Raw genomic sequence first — 25,791 nt, forward strand, 5'->3', positions numbered from 1 at the left:
AAAAATTTTAGGCCAAACGTCGAAAATTATATTTTTCAGAATATTTACTTTTCACGGAGTTTCTATTGTTTTATATTCTAAAATACTCAGTGATTCCCGTAATTTTAGGAATACCTCGTTTCTAACAATTATTAGAAATATTTTGATAGATCGTGAAAACATCCCTGTATGTTTGAAACAGCAAAGCTAAATATTAAAAATAACATCATAGAATGGTATACATGCATTAGCCACAGAGGAAAGCTAGACTAGTAAATAGAACATTGATTTTACACATTTAGTTTAAAAAGCTTGTGTCAGTTTATTTTGGTTGGTTAATAACAATGTGTGTAGTAACAAGTTGAACAATTTTTATGATACTTGTTGATGATACATTGTACAATTTTATCTGTTCCTGCATGTTAGTCGAGTTTGGTTTTATAATGGTTTGCAGGTAGCCGATTCTTTTTCTCTAACTGATTTCTCTTCGGTTTGTGTCGTATTGCTTCGATGATAGTTATAGGGTAATCAAGAGAGGTTGTAGAGTCGAGAGGTAAAGAGTTCCAGCAAGAAATTACAATCATCAATACAGTCTAGAAGATAATCTACTATAACGTATAGTTTCTGCAGTAACAAGCCCTTTGAATACATGATTAGGGTGATTAGAAGTGAAATGGGTTACATATTTTAATGATTTGGCTTTGATAGATTTGATAAATGGATGAAATTAGAAAGAATGTATGATAGTTGATTGAGATAGTTAGGTCTAAATAATGAACAGAGTAATTAAGAATCTGAAAAGAATAAGAGGGAGCAAGAGTGTTAATCACAGTATCGTCCATATACGCACGTACACGCACGTAAAAGTCTACATCATTTTATGTTTTATGATTATGGAAACCCATCAATCTGCTCGATCGACATAATTCCTTGACAAGGATAAGGGTAAGGCAGCTTGCCAAATGGGTTTTCATTTGCTTTCACGTGTAAATCCTTCTGTAGAATTTCGTCGATTCTTTTCATAGAATCTGGATGGACGTGTAAACAACCGTTACTAAAAAATACCATTAGTTCGTTAAAAAACTATAAAACTAGGACTTTATATTAAATATATTTCAGTTCGATCTGTATATTCTATCACAAGATATATCAGGTTTAAATACTTGCAGTTTAAAACACGGTTTGAATCAACTGTTATATATGGCAAACATTGGATGGCACATCCTATTGTGTAAACATGTCAGTTTTAGAACATATTTTCGACACGCAAATGAGGAATATTTCCGTGCTACAAAAGGCCCACTTATAGTTTTTCACCGGGAAAATTCATGAGGAATAGAGGCTATTGATGTTTATTTTGGAAATATTTTTATAGGCCGGCATGGACAATTATCGCCGCCGTAAATAAGAAAATATTATTTACACCCTAATCCCAAGTTGGGCAAACAAAATGCCAAAATCTATATTTGTTGCATGTCACTTCAAGACTCTTTTCAGAGATGTTTTTTAAACTTGTTGATTTTAATACAGTAAAACACCGTCCGAGGACAGAAGGACAGGCACTGGAATCTAGCTTCTCATTCGTTGATTTCTTTACTCAGATCAGCCGGCGGGAACTTCGAAACTAAATATCCAGCATTTTATGAGCCATTGAACACGAACTAGTAACGAATAGAACCTTTTCAGGTATCGTTTATGAAACAGCCAGTAGAGCTAAACGAGACTACCCAACAGTATACATTTCCTTTGTGTATCTGGAAAATATCTGTTTATGGGTAGAGTAACAATTCTATAACAATTAGGGATTTCAATAGTTTTTTTCGGAACAATCTCTATGTTCCATAATTATATTCCACCATCTCGGTAACAATACAACTATATTTACCTGTCATGGTGGTGAAATGCATGGAAATGTCATTGTGATACAGGAATTGAATATATGAACGATACTTATCAACATAGGAAATTGCACTACATTTTACTGTACTGTAAATGTAAATGTAACATTATTCATTAATACTCTATCACCTGTTGGGCATATTCATAGAAGGATTCCAATTTTTCCATTCTCCTGTGTGAATAAGAATACCGATTCTATAATTACTAAGAAAAGTATCGTTGGCATTCTTGCCTATAGCCACGTTTCCTGAAAGTAGAAAAAAGTAGTCAAAATCGGATTATTTTCTTTATTATGACAGCAAGGGTTAACAGACAGAAAGCGTTGCAGTAATAATATTAGCGAGAAAAAAATCGCTTTCGAAACATACTATATCGATTACGTTCGTATTGGCCATTGCAAAATCATTTTGTATTTCAGTATAGTCTGTGAAAGTATGTAGTCTGTGAAAGATTAGAACAATCTTAAACAATATATAACTGTTATAACGTCGAATTCATGAATATTAAACAGAAAGAAGCTACATAGATATTATACCATAACCTTTATAGTACGCGAGTGCTGATTGGTCGAGAAGCACACAGAACTTTTCCCGCCGAAATGACGTGAAACATTTTCGGATGGGTGAAAATTACTCGTTCACGACAATTACGATTAAATGGAAACCAACTTTGAGAAAAAAAACTGATTGATACAGTATTCTGAAATATAATAAAAATCTAATGCCACCTTTCAATCCTTTCACTGCTCGCACGACAGGATAACTAAATAAGAAATATAACAACAAACAATATATTACACACTAAAAAACATGTCCAGCCTAAAATTTCAAAATCTATAAAAAGAAACAAATTCTGAAAATAAAGCCATCTTGAAATTCATGTGAATAAAAACAAGAAAGGCGAACTAAAGTGTAAATTTTCGACTTCATCCAAAGTCAATTACGCCTTACTTGTTTTAATTCATATCTTGAATTTCAAGATGACTTTATTCTTCAGAATTATTTTTATACAGAATTCTAAATCTGCAAAAATATTTGCGGCTGATCACGTAATGCCACGCAAATTAAACAATATGGCCGCCGCCAGGAATGTGTGAATTACGTCGGCCTTGGAAACTTGAAAATTTACCCTCAAACCTATTTCGTGATGCTTGAAAATTGTTTTGCCAAATTGGACTTGCCCTGGCGGCTCTTTCAATTTTAGCAAAATTTTTAAACATCACTCGTACTATTAATATAAACTGGATATACTCTCAATGGCATGATTACGTCCCACATGCATAATTACAAAGTTCGTTGTGTAGCTTGGGTCATGGTATACTTACGGTCCGAAAGAAGCTGGATATGGTTCTTTCGTGTTAAGATCACATTTCTATAGGAAGAAGACCGATCACTCACCATAAAATTGAAATAAGTTTTACAATAGAATTCATTTGGAATGCGTCAGAACACGAAAACGACGATATTGAAGAATACAAAAAACTCGTGAAACTGTGGCTGATACAGGCTCCTTTACACTTTGCTGCGATTTTCTTCTTTTGATAGATGTGAAAGAGTAATTAGTTATGATTGCTTACGTTATGATTGACTAGTTGTGTATCAGATATCTTATTTGAACATCAGTATAACTATAAGGATATGTGCACAGTAACGTTTTAGAGCGTTTTCACTTTCGTTTTCATGCCAAAACTGTTTCAAACTCCGTCAATTTACATTAGAATTTGGAGCTAACTTCACATGTTGGGCATATTTTCCTTGGGATCGTGTGGACAAGGAGTAAAAGCGAATAACTATAGATAAAAACGATTTTGAAAACGCTCGAAAACAACGCTCGTGTGCACGTGCATAGCCTAATTCATCCATTTAGTTACATCTATCAAAAGAAGAAAGATTTTTTAACATGTTTCCAAACTAATTTCCCTGTTTTTCCAAACAGATAACGATTTTATCACTTCACAGACATACATACAGTAATATTATCGCTAAAAAACCAACCGGTGATCAATAACTATACCAGAAGACATAACTATACCTATTTAAAAAGGCTATGACGTTTGCCTATACTTCCACGTCTCACAAATACTACCAGATTTCTTACTCTAGTAGAAGCCTATCACACAATCATGCATATTTCAGGCATTGTTCCTCCTAGGCACAGAATACCTCTTTATATGTATTCCATCTTTTACTCTACTCCCTAGATTCCTACATGGAAATTTGTCGAAATAGACTTTTTAACGCCTGCAGTCAAAGGATCACTTGCCTTCACACTCATTGAGTACGACATAGAAATTGTGTTATCACTATATTTCTAGTGAAAAAATTGAAAATCTCTTCCCCCAATGGAATAGCCATGAAGTTATTGAGATTTCCCATGACTCGCTAAGTCTGAGCACAGTTGTCTGAGTGAGCTTTTAGAATACAGGGGAGGACACAGAGTGAGATTGCATAGTGAATAAATTTTACCATTAGTCCAGTTGGTGTGTTTCCATTAGTTGTGAATTGGTTTACAGCTTTTCCACTAGAGTCCAATGATCCATGCGCACGTACTCTGAATACGTACAACACCTAAATTTGGGAGGCAAAGTCATCATCTTCCCGGCAAGGGCTGGCACTTCGAGTTATTATAATTATTAATGTCTTTAATAGTAATTTATTGTTTTCAGAGTCAATAAACACCGGGACAAAAACATAGCGGGACAAATCGTCAGGCTGGCTACGCTACTGAAACGAAAGGTGTAAAAATGGCGAAATAATCGCCTGGGTAGCTACTTATAGACAGCCATACAATACCTTTCTCTATAGTACGTGTGAACCGTGAAAAGAATAAAAGAAAATGCTCGAAAGTTGAAAAAATGATCTGGTTGTGAGCAAATAGCCCTGAGTATGGTATATTGTATGGTATATTGTACTGGGGCCGGTTGTATCAAGCCAGTTTAGCTTAAACGGTGGTTAAAATCTAAATAGAAAGCAAGTCTATCGTTTTATTCATGAAGCAAACTAAATGTTTTTAACCTTAATACAAAGATCATACTGCTTACAACTATATATTCAGTGCATAAAATTCAAGTTGACTCATTCAAGAGAGATGTAAGAATGTTATTTAATTTTGACTTATCCGCCGTTTAAGCTAAACGGTCTTGATACAACCGGGCCCTGTACTGTACTGTACTGTACCTTGCCGTTTTCATCCATCAATTTTCCCTCGGTTTCGATGTTTCGATCTTTGTGGACCGGAATGAATATCTGTAAAATTAAATCATGCGATTCACTTTCCTTTTTGCAAAAATATGGAAAAAAAATATACATAGGTTCTGTGAACGTTTGCATGGCGATAATAGTAATTCTGTCTGTAAAACCGGACTATCATCATGGATTTGCACTGATGGCTCGGACTTAGGGACCGCGAAAGCTCTGCAAAACTATAAATTTAGGTGATGTTTGCACATGCAAATAAACGTGTACAAAAAAATACACGTAATAATTATAAACACAGATGTTTTTGCAAAAACATTTACTTTGAAAGTCATTTATCTAAGTTGTTGAACAGTCACAGACCCCTCAAGACTATATTTCAGTACGTAGCTACAGTGTGTCTGCTGTCCATTCCAGGCATAAACGGTGGCGACCGTATAGGAAAGCCGATTTGCCAAAAAAAAATTCCGACGTGATTTAAATAAATATGTTTGGTATGACTACCTTCATAGAGACTGCCAGTCGATCGATATCGTACGGTATCGGTGAAGATATAATTTGTGAAATTGTTAAAAATATAATTAAGTGATTAATGCATGTAGAGAGAGGAATGCAATTCCTAAAAACTAAGAGGGTCGTTCAATATCAACAAAGATTTTGACGACATGCGTTTTCTTCCACGGTTTCGAACCTCTCAAGATCATCGATTATAAATCTAATTTTATCGAGCTGGTTATTTCCTTTTAATCTAATTATAATGTCTCGGTGAAATATACTTGGGGCAGAGTAGCAGGAACTGCAAAACGAATTTGCAATGAAAAAAATTGCTTAGTGAAATTATTTGTACAGTTTTGATTGAATACGCGACAAAGAAATCTAGATCACCTTAAATTTATACCCTGGAGGTACTTTTCCATCGTCTTTGTAACCATCATAAGACAATTGTTTCAACACAAGTTCCGCTGTAACGTTGTCAAATACCAAAGGGTCACTAAAAGGTAAATTTGCATAGCAATCAGCCTGAATGCCGAACAAGACACTTTATCTAACCCAAAGAGGCTGTGATGTTAACGTGGTAATTGAAAAACGCAATATTTTTTATGACATGTTGATGATATATTACCATTATCACGCACGTGCAGCCTCGTTGCAAAAACGTCCCAAGTAATATTGCTTGAACTGCCAATTTGATTATATTGATCTAACGTAAGCCAAAACATCCTCATGCAACCTAGTGCATAGCTTTCCACAAAATTTGTACCACAAAATTTCGAAATCAATGTGAACAAAATTTATTATCATGCATTACTAATGTCATCTCGATTATGATTGGCTAAAAACCTATAGATAATTCTCAATGTCTTGCCAACTACACGACATTGAAAATCATCCGTAGGTGACGTAATTTTTTGCCGCTAGTTTGTTGTCAATAATGGCACAGGCTTCCTCTCTAAAAAGGAAATACATAATAAAACAATTATTGAATTCGGTTTTCGCATGATATCGAGAATTATCAAGCCTCAGTTTGCGTTATCCGCCTCAGCTTCGCTTCGGCGAATAATGCAAACTTCGGCTTGATAATTAACAGTTATTCTGCGAACTCGAGTCGTATATGAGCTGATATATACACAAACTTTGTCGCGCTTTCGGTGCATTTTGGTGTGCTATTATCAACTAAAGCTTGGATTTCTATTTCACTCAACTCCCCAAATCTTTCCGCCATTTTATTTACTTTCTCTACTAGACAGATATGAGCTAATATCTGTCTAGTAGCCAACCAATGAAATTGCAGCATACCTTATACCTGGCGCTTGTGTATATAATAATTCTCAACATCACGCTCAACCTCATCCAATAATTGTTAATTAATACCCACATCTCAGGAATATTTGCACAATACACTAATTCATATCACTAACACTTTTAAAATGACCGTATATTGAGTGCAGTAGTTAATTGTAATTTAATAATATATAACAGCACGAAGCAAAATGTATACCCTGTTATTCCGTTTGCCTCCTTGTATTGTGCAACAGCGATTGCTGTTTGCTTGTCGTACACACCATTTGTAGCAAATACTTGCGTAACATTGTAAGATCGCCGCAGTAGGTTTTGTAATATGACAACATCCTTACCTAAAAACAAACTTGTTGTTTAAACGGTATTATGCCAACAGATTTCTTCCTCAAAAAGGAATAAACAGGGTGAAAAATTGAAACAGTGGTGGCGCTATAGTTTTGATGTCATTCAAGTACTCTATATAACAACCAGGAATGGCGAATTAGCCTTTCTAACGATGACGTTCTTTGGGTATTTTCAATATTCAAGGCTAATTACATATTCTACTTGGGGAGAGGGACGAATATAAAAAGGTTTTCTTTGACTGGTGAATACGCGTATTCGGGGGTGTCATGTGATTTTAACAACTTTTATAATGAAATACCCATTTTTCCATCCCGGCTGGAATTAATTAAGGAGCCAACAGTTCTAGCAAAAGTTATTTTTGCCTATAACTGAGGTACCAAGAAAATCTATTACAAATGAATTTTGATCTATAGTCTATACAATGTGCATTCTGAATAACTAACACTACCTAATTAGGTTAATTGCTGCACCTCTAAATGTAAGGGTTTTTTTAAGAAAAATTAAAAACATGTGAAACAAACATGCTTGCATGCATGCCACCTTCCTTTGCAGAGGCATCTAATTTTGTATTAAAATGACTAAATGAGGCAATCCAGTGGCAGATCCAGGGTAGGTAAAATATTCTTTAGAAATAAATAAAACCAATATGGTTGTTATTAAGGTATTTTGATTAAAATTTGAATTAAGATTCATTCTGAAGTGTAATTGACCCTGAAACTCAGCTGCCACTGCGGCAACCTGCGCCTACCGGACCCCCACCAGTAGACCGCACCTGCGCATACTACACATTTTAATATACACATTTTAATACAAAAGAAGTCTCTGCAGAGAAGACTGTGATAGTTGCATGCTATATTGTCTTTCACTTTGTTTAGTTGCTGCAAAAAGATTAAAAAGTTTTAAAAATATATTATAAAAAGTTTCCAGGAAGTACGTAATATTATATTTAATGCTGCAATTTTTGTGCTATGATCCTTGTTGATTTGAACTGGTGTGTAGAACAATAATAACTAATAACTTTAAGATAATTATATATACAAATAGTTCTGGGCTATATATGTAGCTAGTTTAATATGTTTCCAAAATTGGACCTTTAAATTAGCTCTTCATCTATAGCATTCTTAAACCCTGGTCTTGGGTTTCATGTGATTTAATTCATGTCAATCAAGTACGTGATTTGGTTTCCAAATCTAGTGGTGGTATATAAACTCAAAGTCTAGACTCGCCACTATCAAGTATCGTTTGTTCTTCACAGTATGTGTTAATTGCCTTTGTGCTTTGGCTGTGAAATTATGTGAAATTTCCTCATGCAATGACTGACACTCCTGTACTGCTCCACAATGTTGAAACATTTCTGGTTAATTGACCAGTAAATGATCACCACTCAAATAAAATGGTTCATATACGAAGAGCAAAACCCACCAAACCTACCACCAAAAACTATGATTTGGATTTTTTTTAACGAAATTTTAGCCTTACATGAGATTGGAATGACATTGCAGATAAACGCGAAAATTTGCGTTTGAACTTTGAATGTTAAATAATTTGTGCCAGTTGGCATTTGCTGATTTGCATCACTGCAATTGCATTTGAATGGAATGATATGAAAATAATAGAATTGATAGTTTACCTGTCATTGGTGGCGTTTGTATAAACAGTACTTTGGTAAACGGTGGTGGCATTATTTCCGCCACAGCGCCTTGCATAACCATCCCAAATACAGAGAATGTTAAAAGTAGAGTGGCAGTAGAGAAAGCCATATAGCTGGACGAAGCTTTTACTATAACTACAGATGGTTGTCTTGTATTATTTTAAATCAAGAAAGTCTTGGTTTTCTGCCGGATGTTGATCAAATGCTGGTGACCAAGTTGTCTCTGCTGATTTTCAAGAAGGTTGTTGCCACATACGTTGTTGGAAGTTTTCCTTGATTTTCCAGGAAACCAGCTGGGGAATCCAATTCTAAAATGACCAAAATGATTTGTGTTTTAAACTGCCCGAAACTGTAAAGCTGTGAAATCACAGTGAAAAAAATTCACGACACCAATATATACACCTAGGTATATGAGGTAATATGTGGAAAATTCAGAAAATAAAAAAGATTCTTTATACACAAAATTCTTGCTATCCAGGATAATATTTGCGACGTGTACCGTGTACGACAAGTCGACAATGTACGAAAGTTACACGACACGTTTGCAGCATTAAGCGAATGTTTCTCGAGACGCTCCGACAAATTCCGACACATGCATGTGGGAGAAAAAGACGAATTATAAAAGAACTGCATTTAAGCATTTTTACAACATTTATTGCGGTGTTTTGTATTATTGTACACTGCAATCGTGGTAGTCCAATTTCTGTAGAATATTTCGATGCTCACCCCGGCATTTGAATTAGGTCAAGATGAGAAATTCGTGTTTGTTTATATGAAGACACCCTACATAAAGGTAGGTTGTATTAAAGTCTGGCCATATTCAGCACCAGATGCGATTAGCACCAGCCTTGCATACCTGTACAGTTAATACGTACATGACATTCATGGTTCAAGTCGCAACAAGATCATACTTTTATCCTAATTTTTTTATAACTGAATATCAATCCAGATGATTAAGTCTTAATTAGAGTTTAATTCTGGGAACATATTGTTGCATAAATATATTTTAACATTTAGTTATAGCTAGAAATAAATTCATCAAAATCCCCTTGCCATTTCAAACCGAGCAAATAATGTGATTACAAAATAATATGGGGTCAATATATATCTAGCCAAAATTTCTAACAATCTGTTTTTGTCATTATTCATTAGACCTTGCAGGTTAAGTAACTGTTAAAAATTCAACCTTACATTGTCAAACTAGGCCAACCTCGCAAGCCAGGCTCTTTTACCTACCCAGGCTAGGGGAGATGATTTATTACAGATTTATAATTACTCCAGTAGAGGAAGCATTTTTTTGAAGAAAAATGATGTGCATCATCAACAGGAGAAAATAATGATGTAAAAACAAACCAATTTAATTGAAAGCATGGATGCTAGACATGAAAATATGGATACCCTATTGAATGTGTAATTTATTGCACCACATTGCTTTTGAGGGGTTATAATAGGACGCCCACATTTTTTACTCTTAGATCATAAATGAATGGCATTCTCCAACAAAAACTACATTCCCTCTGCTATTGTCAATTAAACCTTGTTTCCATTGCCTAATCCCAAATTGTGTGTTTTATTTAGCAGCATTTTCAAACAATTGTGGTCAGTTCTTAGTTTAAACATTCAAGTCTTAATTCCTGGCCTTTCTTGTAGGCACAAGATGTAGAGTATTTTATAGAAGAAAACCTTTTCAAATTTTATGTCAAACCATATTTCTTAAGGTAACATAATTTATAGGTATACAGAAATATATGTAGCATTTGTAATAAGATATTAACCCATAAAACTGGGACACTCATCCTAGACAAAACATTTTTTCAAAACAAGATTAACATGATAAGTAATTTAGCTTGTAGGTACACCACATAAGTATATTTAATACTGCAAAGCTTTTGGTCCGTTAACCTGGGCCTTCATCAGTGCAATTGTCAGGTAATTGCACTAATGAAGGTCTGGGTTAACGGACCGAAAACTTTGCAGTATTAAATATACTTATGAATTCTTTAGGGAAGTTATTAGCCACTTGGATGTTCAGAACAAATTGCACACATTTTTTGTCATCCAAACCACTCTTAAGGTTCATACAAGTGCAATGTTTGTACCTACATTGTCTCCTTTCCCTTACCAAAACAATTTTGCAAGGGGACTTGGGGGGTAACAAGAAAATGCTTTCAATGATAGCTAATTGAAAGCCAAAGGTTTTATTAGGTTTTAATTGAATTAATTCTTCCTTTTTAACTGATGGAGCAAACTTTCGAGTCTAAACAGGCTTATCTTGAAATTGAGCTTCTTGGGTTGGGAAGGTGTATCATAGGTGTCATATTCAAAAACCTTTTTTCATTTGTGTGTAAATGATCAAGGATGTCTGCTTCTTTTCCCAAAACCTGTGGTTAAAAAAACTCCATTTATTTAAGTTTGCCTAAAATAAGAACTGTTTTCTGTTGTCCTGTAGGGTGATTCTCTGGTCACACACGTCAAAATATGAAGCCTGAAGAAAGTCAAGAAACAGCAACGTCACGTGTGTGACCAGAGAATCACCCTGTGTCTATACAAATGAAACATCGATGACTTGAAATGTCTTACTGTAAGATTTAAAACCGAGTACATTTTCTATCGGATTCGTTGCTGCGTGTGTAAACAGCAAGTACTAAAACATTCCGCTTTCGTGATTAATCCGGAAACTTTCGTTCTAGTGTAAACGGGGTCTATGAATCACCAAGTGAGTAAGCGCGGCCGCGAAGCCGCATTGGTGAATAAGACAAAACTTTAAGCCGTATCCGGAAACTTTGAATCCGTAAAAGTTTGTGGAAACTTCGTATCCAGAAACATTTGAATCCGGAAAATTTTCTTGTGTAAACGCTTTGCACGACGAATCCGAAGAAATTCAATATGACGACCAAACAATTCTCTAAAAACAAGTAATGTGAGTGTAAACGGGCAAATTCGCATACAGAGACAACTAAAGTGTAGTGTAATTAAACACCTAACGAATCCGATACATTGTGTAACAATGAATCCGGAAAATTTAACAAATCCGGAAACTTTCGTTCTAGTGTAAACAGGGTCATACTAACTGTTCGAATCTAAAGGAACGCCTAAAGCTAAACGCCTTTAAAACAACCGCCCCCTGATATTAAGCCACATACTAAACATTTAGCTACTGGAAAATGTAAATTGTGTGTTTACTGTTATTATATAGGTTAAATTTTCCTGGAAAAATTATTGAAAATGGCGAGGAATCCGCATCCTACGATGTTGATAAAGGTACTTCATGTACATCGCGTTTTCTTGTTAGGCGCACAGTGCCTTTAAAGGCCGATGCACACCGGACGTGATCCGCCAACCCGAACCGATTTTTACGAATTTTTCAGTTTTAAAAAGCCGCTAATTTGACAATGTTATAAATTTTACCAGTTTGTAATTGCCGATAGAAACTACATTTTGACTTGTTTGATTCGGATATTTCTAAAAATGCTCTTTCAGAATTTAATTTATTTGCTGCTGAAATGAAAAATTTCCGTCCCGTTTAATAGCGAAACGCGTCCTTTCTGACTCTTTGCGTTCACCGTTTTCCAAAACTATTATCGAATTGACTAAAAATCGTATTTTACCATGTATGCTTCGAAACCCGCCATATTAGATTTTGTCAGAATGTGGTAATAATGTATTAAGTTGACCATACTGCTCTGGATTTTGACAAAACTACGGATCTTCGATATTTTGGCCAGTGTTAGTAGCTAATAAGCAAATTAAACCCAATCATATGGTTGAACACAATATTTATCTGTAAAATTACATTCGTACAGTATGGAACCGGACCAGCCCGGCTCTGGCGAGATCCCACGCGAACGAAGCGAGATCTCGTCTTTAATAGGCTCATATAAAAACATCAGGGGGGCAGCAAAAGCAAGCTAGGTCTCATATGAACAGACCCTTAGTAATCGTTAACCAGGCTTGGTCTATACACGATTCTTCCTTTAATTTAGTTGAATCATAGTTCAATGCGACTGATAATTTAACCACAACTATTGGCTAAATTGTACGACTGATACATGCAGGATTTGGTTTAGCTTGGGTTTAGATTCAGATCGATTTGTTCGGATTAGCAGTGGGGATTTAATCGTTTTACGAACATGTACCTGATATATTGTGTTTATATCATAGGTTTATTCACAGTTCGACTTCCGAAGCTAGTACCTGGTGCACACTTCCCTGACCTTGATCTCGTAACGAAGTTGCTTGCTCCCTCTGGCAAGTGTAACATATCAACTCCTGGAATTGAGGTCGTGTCTGAGAATGCAGCCAGTAATAGTGACGATGAGGAGGATTTCGACTGGGAATGGAGTCAGGAATTTTACGACGAAAAGGTGAGAACAAGTAGTATAACGTTCTCACGTAAATAACGGGGAGCTTTAAGGCTCTGTTACACGGTGCAATTTTTCCTGCAACTTGCAATGCAATTCTTCTTTTGAGAGATGTAAATTTGGCAACTACCAAACTTTTGTCACTATAACATTCCATGGCGTTTCTTACACCATAGACTCTTCACTAATTTACATCTCTTAAAAGTTTAAGTGCATTGCAAGTTGCAAAAAAAACTGCAGCGTGTAACATGGCCTTTAGCTGTGACTACGAGCACAAGATTCGTCATTCTCGCGCCAAACTCTGCGCTCGCGCTTTTGCCTACGTCGTTTTGCGTACTACGACGAAACCCCTATACGTTGTGCTTTTGAGTATGAAATTACCAAAGTGAAATTACCATACTCGGCGACTACGTGTTTTGGCTGATGGCGTAAGCAGACAACGCGCGAGAATGACGAATCTGGTAGTCGTACTCATACTCACTGCGGGAACGTCAAAGACGACGTGAGAATGACGAATAAATGTTCAAATTAGGATGTACCACACTATTTATTCGCCATTCTTACGTCGTGTTTGAGTTGTAGCTACGTACGAATCAACGTGTGACCATAGCTGGTAATTTTTGCCACATTCTTCACAAAATACACATTATAGCAGAAATCTCACTCATTTTGCTAATGTTTTTGTGTCGGAAATATTTCAGAAGCACACGCATAATTTCTACGCTATCCTGGAATGTGCAGGAACTTTGTACCCCCATCAAAAAGTTCCTGCACACACCAGGATGGCGTGAGCAATATACAAACTGGGTATGCCAAGTGCAATTTTGATTGCGCGTTCTTGCGTATTAATACAAAGAGTGAGACTTCTGCTAAAATGTCTATTCTTTGTTTCTGTCGGATGTTCATACACAGCCCCATCTGGTTTTAATAATAGGTAAGGGCAGTCTAACTAGATTTAAACAGCTTTAGTTAAAAAAAAGACAAGATTCCAGTACTGGCTAGTATACTGTAAATAATCATGCGATGACAAGAATAATTTGTTTTAATTTATTTTCAGGAAGAAGAACGACTTGTTGTAGACGGATGCAAATATGGTTTTGGAAACAAAAAATCTGGTGTTTTTCATCGTTTAAAAGTAAGGCAATTATGCAGAGTTGAATACTTCTAAATTTACTTGGAAAGTTAAATATGCTATGCCAAGTTATGCCGAGTTAAATACTTCGAAATTTACTCGCGTCCGAGAGTTTTCCTTAGTCGCTTTTCCTTAGTTGTGAATGGCGTTTAAAAGTCAAAGAATCAATAAAATGGTTTTTAGATTGAATTATTTGAATGTATGTGTTGTGACTATATATCAAGAAATTTAAGGAATTTCAAGATAAAAGAAAGGTTGCACCCACTGACCGGTGTATATAATAATAATGTACATTCACATAACTGAAGTAATGTACTAATGCATCCAGGTCAGTGTATTCCCCGGCCATTTATCGCTTCCGCCGCGGTGCAGCCCATATCGTAACATAAATAAATGAAGACCGATACTCTGGCGGCAATGATCAGGCCAGATGAGCTCCGTTTTCTGTGTGAGGACCGCATTTGTGACGCCATGCATACTATATTTGGAGTGGGTAAATCAATTATGATTTTCAGCACTTCACTCCATGTAGGTAAATTCTAGTGGTTGAAAGGGTCTTATATATACCTCTAGAATTTACCTACGTCGAGTGAAGTGCCAAAAATCATAATCAATTAACCCTCACCTATTCCCGGCATTTACCATCCTATACACATTAACCACGCTTGATCTTGTCAGTTACCTCTGTAGCTCAGTGGCAAGAGCATTGCACCGGCATCGCAAAAGCGTAGGTTCGATTCCTGCCGGAGGACCTATAGTTGACTCATTTTCCCATCAACTTTCCTGGCTTGAATTTTAAGTGGGTATAATTCAACTCGAAATTAAGACCCTTTGAACCTCTATATTTGGAGTGGTTACATAATTTTGCCGTTTGGAAACAGTCCGGAAACGTTGCAATTCTAAATTCGCGAATTTTTAGGACGAACTGAAAGATGTTGTGGAAAACCCGAATCCAGATGAATTGTCGTATCGTGAACGAAGGTTGGGGAGAATTGCCTCTGAGAATGAAAAATTTGACGAAGAACATTATCTGTAAGTGAAAGAGTTTGACTGAAGTACGTCAAATGTGCATCGATCATTAGGTGCTTTACAATCCCCGCCATCTTGCTCGACCTTTGATAACACCGTTCTTGTTAATTGTATTTCATGATAGCTATGCACCCAAGGCATGGTATAGTAAATATATATGGTTAATATATATAGTTGCAAATGAATCATAGATTGAGTTAAGCAACTAAGTTCGTTCGATTCAAAAGTAAACTTTGTCTTTGTATGTTGAATCAATGAAAATGATGTCAAATGAAAAATTATAATGTCGTACAGATCTCTTTAGCTGTTACATTAGTAAACATAAAAACTATCATTGGAATTCCCTTCGTTTTCTGAAAAATCGCTCTTTTCGGTGCTTAGTTTTTTTACCCCAGGGGCCGATTGTATGAGACTCTTTAACTACATTTTGCATGGTTAAATCCTATAGTTAACTCAGAAATACACAAGTCTGATTGGCCAATATTGCCCTTAACTAGAGTTAAAATTATTAGTAGTCTTTTATGCCACTGGCCCCACCAGGCTAATTTAACTTACATAACTCAGTTCAATCGGTATTTTTTCACTCTTTGAAATTAAACTATTGCAATAACTTTGGATAATTTTTTCAGGGCAGACTTGTTTGATGATGTAAGAATAAAAGAAATTTTGGATTATGTTACAGAAAAGGAAGGTAAGAATTCATAATCCACGATGGCACTTTTTAATTAATAAAATCACAATTAATACAATAATTTATTTTGCTGGATATACTTCATGTAGTTGGGCCCATATACGTCGTCTAGCTAATTAGTTCTATGCCCATCTGATCCCACGTAATCATTGTGTATCCTCTCAATATATGTAACGTAATATATGCAACGTGCCACGACTGTTCGAATGCCTAAATTGTATTGTACTTTAATCCTTTTTGAAACCATGTATTCTATGATCTTGGTATATTCAAGGTTTCTAACGCTGCAAGTCCTTGATTTCGGACAGTTGTGTTTCAACGTTCCTGTGATCGGTGATCACAATAAAGTAGTATAATATTAGTAAAGGTTTTAACAAAGATCATGCCGCGTGATATACCACCATTGTGTTAAAATCGGTGTTAAACGGCCTGTTTTCTACTACTACTTGCATATACTGGCTTACCTATAGACAGAAAATTAGAATTATTCATGCTAATTTCCGAAATTTTTTCTAGCTTCGTTCGATGATATTGAAAAGAAAAAACTTCAACAGCTGCCAAATCGAGAGTGTATCCTTAAAAAGATATATAAGATACTTGATGTGAATAGTTATGGTTAAGGAACCGTTGCACGAAGGGGGCCGTGGCATGTTTTTACCCGTATTGAAATGCTTAAAAACCAGTAAAACTATACATATCTGAAGCAGCAATTATTATAAAGGGAATCTCCAATTTCTTAATGTTAGATTGTACTCCCTGTTGATGGTCAGGCGGCACTAATGGCTACTATAAGCCTGCATGTTTTCGAATAGGCGAATTTATTCGCGCGAACAGATAAAAAGTATGAAGGGATTCTACTTTTTCGCGGCGAAGTTCTTCCCAAACCAATCACATCACCGGATTTCTGATATCGCTTCCCGTCGCGCGAATAAATTCGCCTAGTGGAAAACGGGCCATACTTCTTGTCATCCTTTTTAAGCCAATGTTTATATTGCATGGATGCATCAAGCCCTCCTCCCCCGGTTAAGAATAGTCGCCTGCGGCATCCTTTAGAACCATGCTGGTGGAAATACAATTGAAATTTGTTGAGCCTGAACAGTTAAGGATCATCTAACGGCACAAGATATTGCATTGGGCTTCTAATGTCTTCGCGTGCGTGGTTCTATAGAACGCTAAATTAAGCATGTATGAGGTTGCTTGTCAACCTTTGCTCACTCGAAATTTAGGCTTTTTGAAGAACAATCTTGTTTGACTTCGCTGTGTGTTCTATGAATTAACTGTGTGAGATCATGCAAACATAGTATAGAGGAAACGACTGGAGTCATTTAACGTTTCAACCTTTTTGCTGCATGGTCAAAGAATTGCCGCTATGTATAATTATAAACACGTATATGTGTTTAAACTTAACATTTTATCAGATGTTTTTGAAAAAAAAGAAGAAAATTTCGTTTGCTACAGCCTGGTTGATATTATATTTGCGTATGCTTATAACAAACGTACAACCTTTGGCGAAAACACGGTAAGAATAACAGTCACACTATAGTTAATGTGTTGTTCAGTATATCTGTAGTCTTCTCCGTAGGCAATGATTCGTGATCAAGTACCAGTCTTCATCGCTATAATCCGTCTTGGCTTTTTCCTATAAGAGTTTAATAAAATGTCAATAGCCCACAGTCGACCTGGACCAACACGATACGATCCTAAATCACATTATGACATATTAAAAAATATTAAACTGCCTGTGTTTGTCATTAAATATAGCCGCGTTTACACTACACTCGATTTATTGTCACGGCACGGCTAAAATGGGTACCCGAGCCCAGATCATTTGTGCCCGGCCTTTGTTTTGGTAGGCCGAACACTAATAAAATTGGGAACGGTACCCACTTTAGCCGTGCCAATAAATTGAGCGTAGTGTAAACGGGGCTTATGTTCACTTGCGCGTGTTTGCAGGTTGAATCAGCGTGGACCATTTCAAAATTAAGTCCAACCTTATCGTGGCTTGAGGTATTAATATTTTAATTATAACACCTTTTCATCTTTTTAATGATGCACAAACTAAATTATTAATAACCAAGAAAAGTTCTTTCTAACAGACGAAGTTTGCATTTTTATCCAACGTTGCATGAACAGGTTGATCACTCTTTTACCTTTTCCTTTTTTTATTTTTTCTTTATGTACAGAGATTCACAAATGTAGAAGATGTGTTAGTCGCGTGTGTTCGTCGGTCACTTTCCTACCCGCTCTTTAGAAATTGGGATTTGAGTTGCCGAGTTCTGCAAGATGTTAAAGATATCTTTAAATATGGTAAGTTCTTAAACCTTTCAAGTAGTTTAATTACCCTATATTTAGCGCTATGTTCTTCCTTTGAGCTGTTAAATACAAGCTACTTAATAGCTATGAATTTAGCACGCACCCATGTCACTCCTGACAATTGTCACTACATTTATTCCTAGTCTGCGGGGGCCAAATTAAGATATGTCATTCGTGCTCATTTTTGCGACACAAATGACAGAGTATATCTCAAATTTTAACTAAGAATATCTGTAGGTGATAATTGTCACGAGTTACATGTGTGCGTGGCAAGTTCCCCAGTGTTCGCCACGAATGTACCAAGGGGCGTAAACAGAATGCTCACCTATATGAAGCATTTTCAATATCCTCTTCTGCAACTTCGAGATGGATATTTCCATTTCTGAACCCGATGTTTTCTTTCCATCCTGGAAAAACGAGTCGATCACGATCCCTGTGCAATACCAGCTTTGTCTAGCCGAGCATGATGTTTTGCATGTCTGTATAGTGAGTAATAAATAACATGTTTGCAGAATGCTGAGCCGTTTCGTAGAGCTAGAACCACTGAGCTATATGTAATGATTCCTGAGGCATACGTATGCTACCAGTAGATGATTTTAAAACTTTCAGTGGTTTTTGTGAGACAAGTGATCCTGAAAGTGATACATTGAAAGTGATCCTGTTATTTTGTTTCTCTCAAACATTCAGGTCGAAGGAGGATTTTGAAATGTTTACTTGAAATTTTAAAGTTATTTAATGAAAGTGAACCGCGGTATCTACTCAATGAACTTTACATCACAGATTACTGTGTTTGGATACAAAAAGTGAAGTAAGTCCAAGTTCTTTTGTTATCTAGTGTCTGGTTTTCTTCTGTTTTCTTGGTTCCTTCACTTTTTGTTTGTTTGTTTCTTTTGTTTGTTTGTTCGTTCGTTTGTTTATTTTGTTTGTTTCATTCTTTGGTTCTTTTGTTTGTTAGTTTGGTTGTTTATGTGCTCGTTCCCATGAACCATGCATTGTTGCCTTTTGTTGCCTTGATCAGTGAATTGTTTTTAATTTTGTATCATTCTATCGCAGAGAAAAGAAAGTCGACTCATTAGCAAAGAAATTATCGCAGGTAAGAATTTCAAATTTAAGAGGTGAATAAAAAATGCAAACAAGTGGCCCTAAGAATAAAACTTAGCATTGTTAAAAGGGGAATTATGTCACGAAGCATAAGAAAGTTATCAATGTGCTTGGTGGGAAACAAGTGGCAAAGTCTGTAGTTATAATGTTGGGGTCAGGTGTCAATTAGGACGCAAGTCCTGTTTCTTTCCTCTGCCACCCTTATGCCCTCTGTTATTGTACATGTATGTGCGTAATAATTGTAGTGTGTTGTGACAAATGATTAAATTAAATTAAGTTCATTGTTTTCAAGATTTATGGCCTTAACTTTTTGAAATCCACTCAAAACTGAAATTTTGATAACATTAAATAATGGTAATCCAGGGGGGGGGTTATTCCGAACCAGTTTAAAAGCGTAGCGGCTGCAATTTTTTGCAGTAGAATCAAATTTGATGGACCTTTTACAAGATATAAGATTCCATTCAGCCAAATTGCCAAATGAAATGCACGCGGTATTTATTACGCTCGAGGTGAAATCCGTCATATGTGAAATACAAATTTCGAAAATGGATAGTTAATAAGGTTACACGGCATGCACGAACTCCCATATTAAATAAGCTAATGTCGCAAATGAGTGAACTCAGGAATTTGACCGCGTTTAAATTTTGAAACTTTGACAGTCGATAAAGCTAATAACAAACTTTCCTGTCAATCTCAATTGTCAATCTAACCTAATCAATTTTTTGGCGCAAGCAGACTCTAGAGTGTCCCACAAAATAACCCCCGCTAGTAGGAATAATTTTGAGTACAAATTTGATTAACTCCAATTAGTGATGTTTCTCGAAGCGTGGTCAAAATAATAAAATTTGAAGTTTGAAACAACTGCTCTCCTTGTTTTTATACATCCTAGATTTTCATGCATCGTGAGACTCCTTTGTAATCTTGATAAACCGGTTTATACATGCTTTGTGGGCTGTTTATATATGACCCCGCTTAGCCGAGATTTAAAAGTAAAATGTTTTGAGGTATTGAATTTAGTAAAAAACATGATCATGGTGTAAGCACATAGGCAAGTAAATGTTTGCTTTCATAAAGACGTATTTCATTACGCCAAAATTATTTCACGTTTCGTTTAATCTTGGGTAACAGGGCTCATGTAAACAGCCCCTTAAGAATATGTTATTAAAATATACTACGTTCATATGTCACAATATATACTACTTTTCCAAAGACCAAAATAACAAAAGAATCAATTAATTGGGACCTAAAGAGCTTGGAAACGGCTGCTGTCCTGGTGTACAATGAAGAGAAAAACCATACCTCAGATTCCGAACTGTCCTCCTCGGAGAGTTCAACGGACGATACCGATGATGATACGGAAAGTAATGACACCACAGATAGTGATCCCGCCGATGAAAAATGTATTCATAAATCTGCCTTGAATTTTTCTGAAAGTACAAACTTTTGTAGCGATGATGTAGTATCTGGCGAAAATGCGGCTGTGTGCGAGATTTCGGGATTGTGTAATGGGAGTTCTAATTTCGAAATTGAAAGAAACGAACAAAATTCAGACGAGGAAACCCTTCGTAAAGTGGAAGTACCGTCCTTATTGTTGTTTTCAAATCCCGATGCAAAAAGAACGTTAGTGGAAATTATAGATGATGATGATGATGATGATGATGACGTTAATAATGTATGCTCAAGTAGTTGTGAGAATGTGAACTGTGACAATAACCTTGGCGTTGAAGTTGTCTCTTTGGACAAAAGGAAAGGAAACAAAGCAATAAACAATGAGAACAAAGAATTAGTTTCATCTCAGGCAACAGATAAAAGCAACGAACAGGAAATTTCATCGGGAATGTCCAGACTTCTTATCAATTCATGAAATCTGTGTATATATGTATCGATGAGGTATTTGTGTTCTAATGCTCATTTGAGCATATTTTTGGATTTTTGCAGTATCGACGAACCTTTTATTAATATCATCATTATTATTATATCTTTATTATTATTGTAATTATTATTGCCGTGAAACCTTTTTTATGCATGTTCTGAAAATTTTAAAGTTAATAAAGGAATACTAAATGGTTTTCCGTGCAGGATTGCGTGATACTGCACGCGAGAAATTGCGAGCCTTCGGAAAGCGCTTTCCGAAAGCACAGTTTAAGGTTATATATCTCTAAACTGTGCCGAACGTCTCGCAATTTCTCAAGTGCAGTATCACGCAATCCTGCACGAAAAACCATTTAGTATTTTCTTTATAAAATAACTACGATAAAACGACGGTCAAATTTCCCGCGCAAAGCGGCATTGTAAACTTTCCGTGCAGGATTGTCTCATACTGCACGCCTATGAACCAATCAAATTGCGTGTTTCATTGTAGTTATTATATAAAACTCTATCCCGCATGCAAGGCCATACAATTAAAGAAATAGACCCACGTAATTTTGATTAGTTACTATGTTAGTGTTTACTGCAAGAAGGGTTGGTTTCGTTATATCTAGCAAAAAGATGGGCGCCTTTTACGTGGATACATTTATTATGCTATGTGCTTGTTTGAAGCCCCGTCCACTCTAACATCCGGCGTGTTGTTGTAATTGATTATATTCGAATGTTAGCAGGGGTAGGAAAGCCAGCTGATCTAATTAGGGTATTACATCCAAAATGGGAAAAAAAACAAAAATGAGATACGAAAAAATAATTTCGAAAAAATATTTTCAGAAAACCCAGGAGGGAGACGGACTTGATTTTCACTTTGTATCGCGGTATGTCAGTGGTAACCACTATGAGCAAAAGGAACCAAGTGGCGTCAGCAAAGCTCAAAATCCGCCATGTTTCTTGCTTTACTTTCTGTAATATGGGCCTTCTGGCCAAGAGCAAGTCTTCCAGGAATTATAAGTATAGCTCAGTGGTGGAATACCACAATAGGTTCTTGGCTTAACATCCGGGACTTGAATTTCCCCCCCATTAACGCGCTCCCTTTTTCGACTGATGTTTCCGATACCAATGCCTCCTCTAGTGTTACTTAAAATCTCTATATGATCCGTCCGACAGCATCAATTTCAAAGCCTGTTTTACGTCCATTTAGGGGGGGGGGTTCGAGTTGTTAGTCTCATATCGTAAATATTCATAAACGCAACAAAACTTTAACTTTCAACAGATACAAAATTTATTCTAGGATATATTCTTGAAATTTATTCTGGATTTCACATTACTTAGCTACAAAACTACGAAAGTTAAAACGTTCTTTAACATGAATGAATTTAATCTTGCCCTCAGTTGTTTAGAAAATCTAAAGTAGAATATGTGCTACTACAATTTAGAGATATGAGTCAGTTGAATATTGAAATTAATTCTTTCAAAGAGGAAGTTTCCGTGCGCTGACAAGTCGGTCGCTGTTAATCCCAACTTTAGTCATGTCGTCATACTTTCCTGGAGGCACTGTTACTGTGGCTGTTGTCATGCTTGCATCATCAACAATATAGGTCATTTCCCAGGAATTTGGTTCAAAAACAATGCAAGAGGAGACACCATCATTTGTTAGGGGTTTGAACTGGTCAGCAATAGCTGCTTCCACCTCTGTGAAAGTCTAGGCAAAGTCAAAAACAACGCAAAATTTTAAATTTATCACGAGATACATTATCAGCGACGTCCGCGTTAGATCAAACACAGTTAATAGAATATACATCATATGGAGACCACATAAAACTACAATACAACTCAGTAACTGTGTTGAGTTAGATTTATGCAAAAAATTGTTCCTTTCTCATCTCATGTCTTTTGTATTTTACACAGATAAACCAATAGCAATCTTATAATTAACATATTTTTCAAGTCAAGGTTGAGGAGCTTAGCAAGACGAATGCCATTGGCATTGGTATATACGTATATATGAGTTGTATTGTACTTTTATTTAGTCTCCAAACTATGTATATTCCATTAACTGTCGATGAATATTCAATAAAGAAAGTTCTCGTGTGCTCTTACCATGTTCCTATCATAGAAATTATGTCCACGAAACACGCAAAGGCCACCTTCTTTGACGTCGACGGTAAAAGCTGCAGTGATACGCTTCTTTTCCGGCAGATATTTGAAGCGTTCAGAGTCGGACAAAAGTGTTGCATACTCGTAATCGTACATGTAACCGTGTTCATTGTTGAAAACTTCCAGTTTCCATCTTGGCAATTCGCGCTGACATAGTTTTCCTCTGGGTTGATGTCAGTCCTTGTTGACTCCAGTACCAGTCCCCCTTGTCCTGGACCTTCTTTGCCCAGAACTAATTTAAAATCGTGGCTGGGCGATTCCATTTCTTTAGGCTGGAAAAAACAAAGTTTAATTAGACCAACTATCTATATATTCGTCTTAAAAGTGCAACAATTTCGAAAAAGCTTATCGAATTTGGTGTCGATAAATGCTGCATGTGCTTGTTACAAGTAACGAGGCAAGAACTTACCACTAACCAGTATACTTATATTTGATACTTATCTTCGGACAATTTTCTTTGCAGCTCTCACGAACTATAAAGCTCAACAGCCGAGGATACCTCTATTTATATCAACTCTAGGTTAACCTACAGGGTGTATAAAAAAAGGTAAACAATAGTTAGATGTACTATTGTACTTAATAACAATATGAATATTAAGTGGTTGCCTTTTTTGATACACCCTGTAGATCATATTTAATATATGCCTAGACATGGCCGAAACTAAATGCGTCGGGCATTTAATCTAATTTTGAAAGAAGAAAAACATGCACGGATCGATTCTCGTTCGTTTGAACAATATTTATAAACCTTTGCTTTGTCACAACCTGATTTAATCTATTCATATCAAGACTTACCTTAATTTAATATCTTCTGTATTTAAGCACACATTGTTCGATTCTAATTGTAATATAATCATGGTATTAAGTTTTATATTTCACATGCGTACAGTCGTTTTAGTTTTCATTAAGTACACAGATCACTTTCGCTTCAGAACGAGAACAAACGAATATGCATGCAGGGGCCGGTTGTATCAAGCCCGTTTAGCTTAAACGGTGGATAAGTCAAAATTAAATAACACTCTTACAACTCTCTTGAATGAGTCAACTTGAATATTATGCACTGAATATGTAGTTGTAAACAGTATCTTTATATTAACGTCAAACACATTTAATTCGCTTGTTGAATAAAACGGCAGACTTGCTTTCTGTTTTGAACTTAACCACCGTTTAAGCTAAACGGGCTTGATACAACCGGCCCCAGGAATGTTAATTTCTTGTGAATGGTTGTTCATGTTGTTCATTTTAATAATTCAGGATTATATATGAATCTGTCTTGTTTTCGAAATAAAAAATCAAGTATTTATCGATTGGCTATGCATGTTCATTCTTGTACATGCAGTTGTCTTTTGAAAAAAGCCTGAGTGACAAAAATAGTTCCTAAAATCGCCGCGCACTAAAGCTATTATCACCTCGTTAGTGATATTACTGATGATATTATACAGGGTGTATCAAAAAAAACGCAACCACTTAATATTCTAAAATTCATATTGTTCATAAGCTCAATAGATTTTATGCCCCTGGGATTTTAAAATGGCTTCTAATCGTGCATTTCAACTGCTAATAGTCAAATCAGTTAAACTAATAATGGTGCAGCTAACAACCGAACAACGAGTTTTTACTGTCGTGCATGATAACTGGAATGCTAACTGTCGACCTTGTAAAATAAATTGTAAATAAAATTTTACTCGTTAAATACTTTCAATTCAGCTCGTTGGTTTACGCACCCGACTTTGTCTATGCAGCATATATGTGCGAGGAGCGAGGAGCTAGAGCCACTGAGCTTTGTGCTGATTTCTGCATGAGGCATAGAATCTTCTAACAGTAGATGATTTTAACAGTTTCAGAGGTTTTTATGAGACAACCTGAACTATGTAATATACATATGAGAGTGATCCTGTTATTTTGTTTTTCTCAATGTCTATTCAGATCGAAGGAGGATTTTGAAATGTTTACTTCAAATTTTAAATTTGTTAAATGAAAGTGAACCGGGGTATCTACTCAATGTACTTTACCTCATAGACTACTGTGTTTGGATACAAAAAGTGAAGTAAATCCAAGTTTATCTAATATTTGGTGTCTGGTTTACTTGTGTTTTGTTGGTTCCTTCACTTTTTGTCGGTTTGTTTATATTGTTTGTTTGTTTTATTTTCTTTACTTTGTTTGTTTGTTTGTTTATATTGATTTATCAGGTTTGTTTGTTTGTCCCCGTGAACTATTGTTGCCTTGATCAGTGAACTATTTTTAATTTTGTATCATTCAATTACGGACAGGAA

At 35.9% G+C, this 25,791-nt stretch overlaps 2 protein-coding genes and 1 long non-coding RNA gene across 5 annotated transcripts; 1 reads left to right on the plus strand and 2 right to left on the minus strand.

The window, feature by feature from the left end:
- Positions 1–66: 66 nt before the first annotated feature.
- LOC114540871 lies at positions 67–9,455 on the minus strand. Of its 2 annotated transcripts, none has more exons than XM_028560879.1 (10): positions 9,327–9,455; positions 8,848–9,176; positions 7,072–7,207; positions 5,958–6,063; positions 5,055–5,123; positions 4,344–4,445; positions 3,203–3,249; positions 2,606–2,640; positions 2,008–2,125; positions 67–1,033 (listed from the first exon to the last, which is right to left on the minus strand). In XM_028560879.1, the coding sequence occupies exons 2-10, from the start codon at positions 8,975–8,977 to the stop codon at positions 871–873; spliced, it is 906 nt and encodes a 301-aa protein (XP_028416680.1). In that variant the 5' UTR covers positions 8,978–9,176; positions 9,327–9,455; the 3' UTR covers positions 67–870. The 2 variants fall into 2 exon arrangements, with proteins under 2 accessions (XP_028416680.1, XP_028416681.1); XM_028560880.1 differs by having other exon boundaries at positions 9,269–9,455.
- An 11-nt stretch (positions 9,456–9,466) lies between these two features.
- On the plus strand, positions 9,467–24,509 carry LOC114540870 (protein SHQ1 homolog). Of its 2 annotated transcripts, none has more exons than XM_028560878.1 (14): positions 9,467–9,661; positions 10,519–10,586; positions 12,065–12,129; positions 13,030–13,232; positions 14,287–14,364; positions 15,281–15,393; positions 16,020–16,081; positions 16,598–16,651; positions 17,500–17,600; positions 18,035–18,088; positions 18,265–18,388; positions 19,082–19,202; positions 19,448–19,487; positions 23,982–24,509. In XM_028560878.1, exons 1-14 carry the CDS (start codon positions 9,587–9,589, stop codon positions 24,036–24,038), a joined length of 1,215 nt encoding a protein of 404 aa, XP_028416679.1. In that variant the 5' UTR covers positions 9,467–9,586; the 3' UTR covers positions 24,039–24,509. The 2 variants fall into 2 exon arrangements, with proteins under 2 accessions (XP_028416679.1, XP_028416678.1); XM_028560877.1 differs by lacking the exon at positions 23,982–24,509 and adding an exon at positions 20,706–21,510.
- On the minus strand, positions 21,763–23,999 carry LOC114540872. The gene is made up of 3 exons (XR_003689142.1): positions 23,935–23,999; positions 23,462–23,790; positions 21,763–23,063 (listed from the first exon to the last, which is right to left on the minus strand). It is a non-coding gene; the product is annotated as an uncharacterized LOC114540872 (long non-coding RNA).
- Positions 24,510–25,791: the final 1,282 nt, after the last annotated feature.

The sequence above is a fragment of the Dendronephthya gigantea genome, unplaced genomic scaffold (assembly GCF_004324835.1).
Source record: "Dendronephthya gigantea isolate DGI-Jeju-01 unplaced genomic scaffold, DenGig_1.0 000252F, whole genome shotgun sequence".
NCBI lineage: Eukaryota > Metazoa > Cnidaria > Anthozoa > Malacalcyonacea > Nephtheidae > Dendronephthya > Dendronephthya gigantea.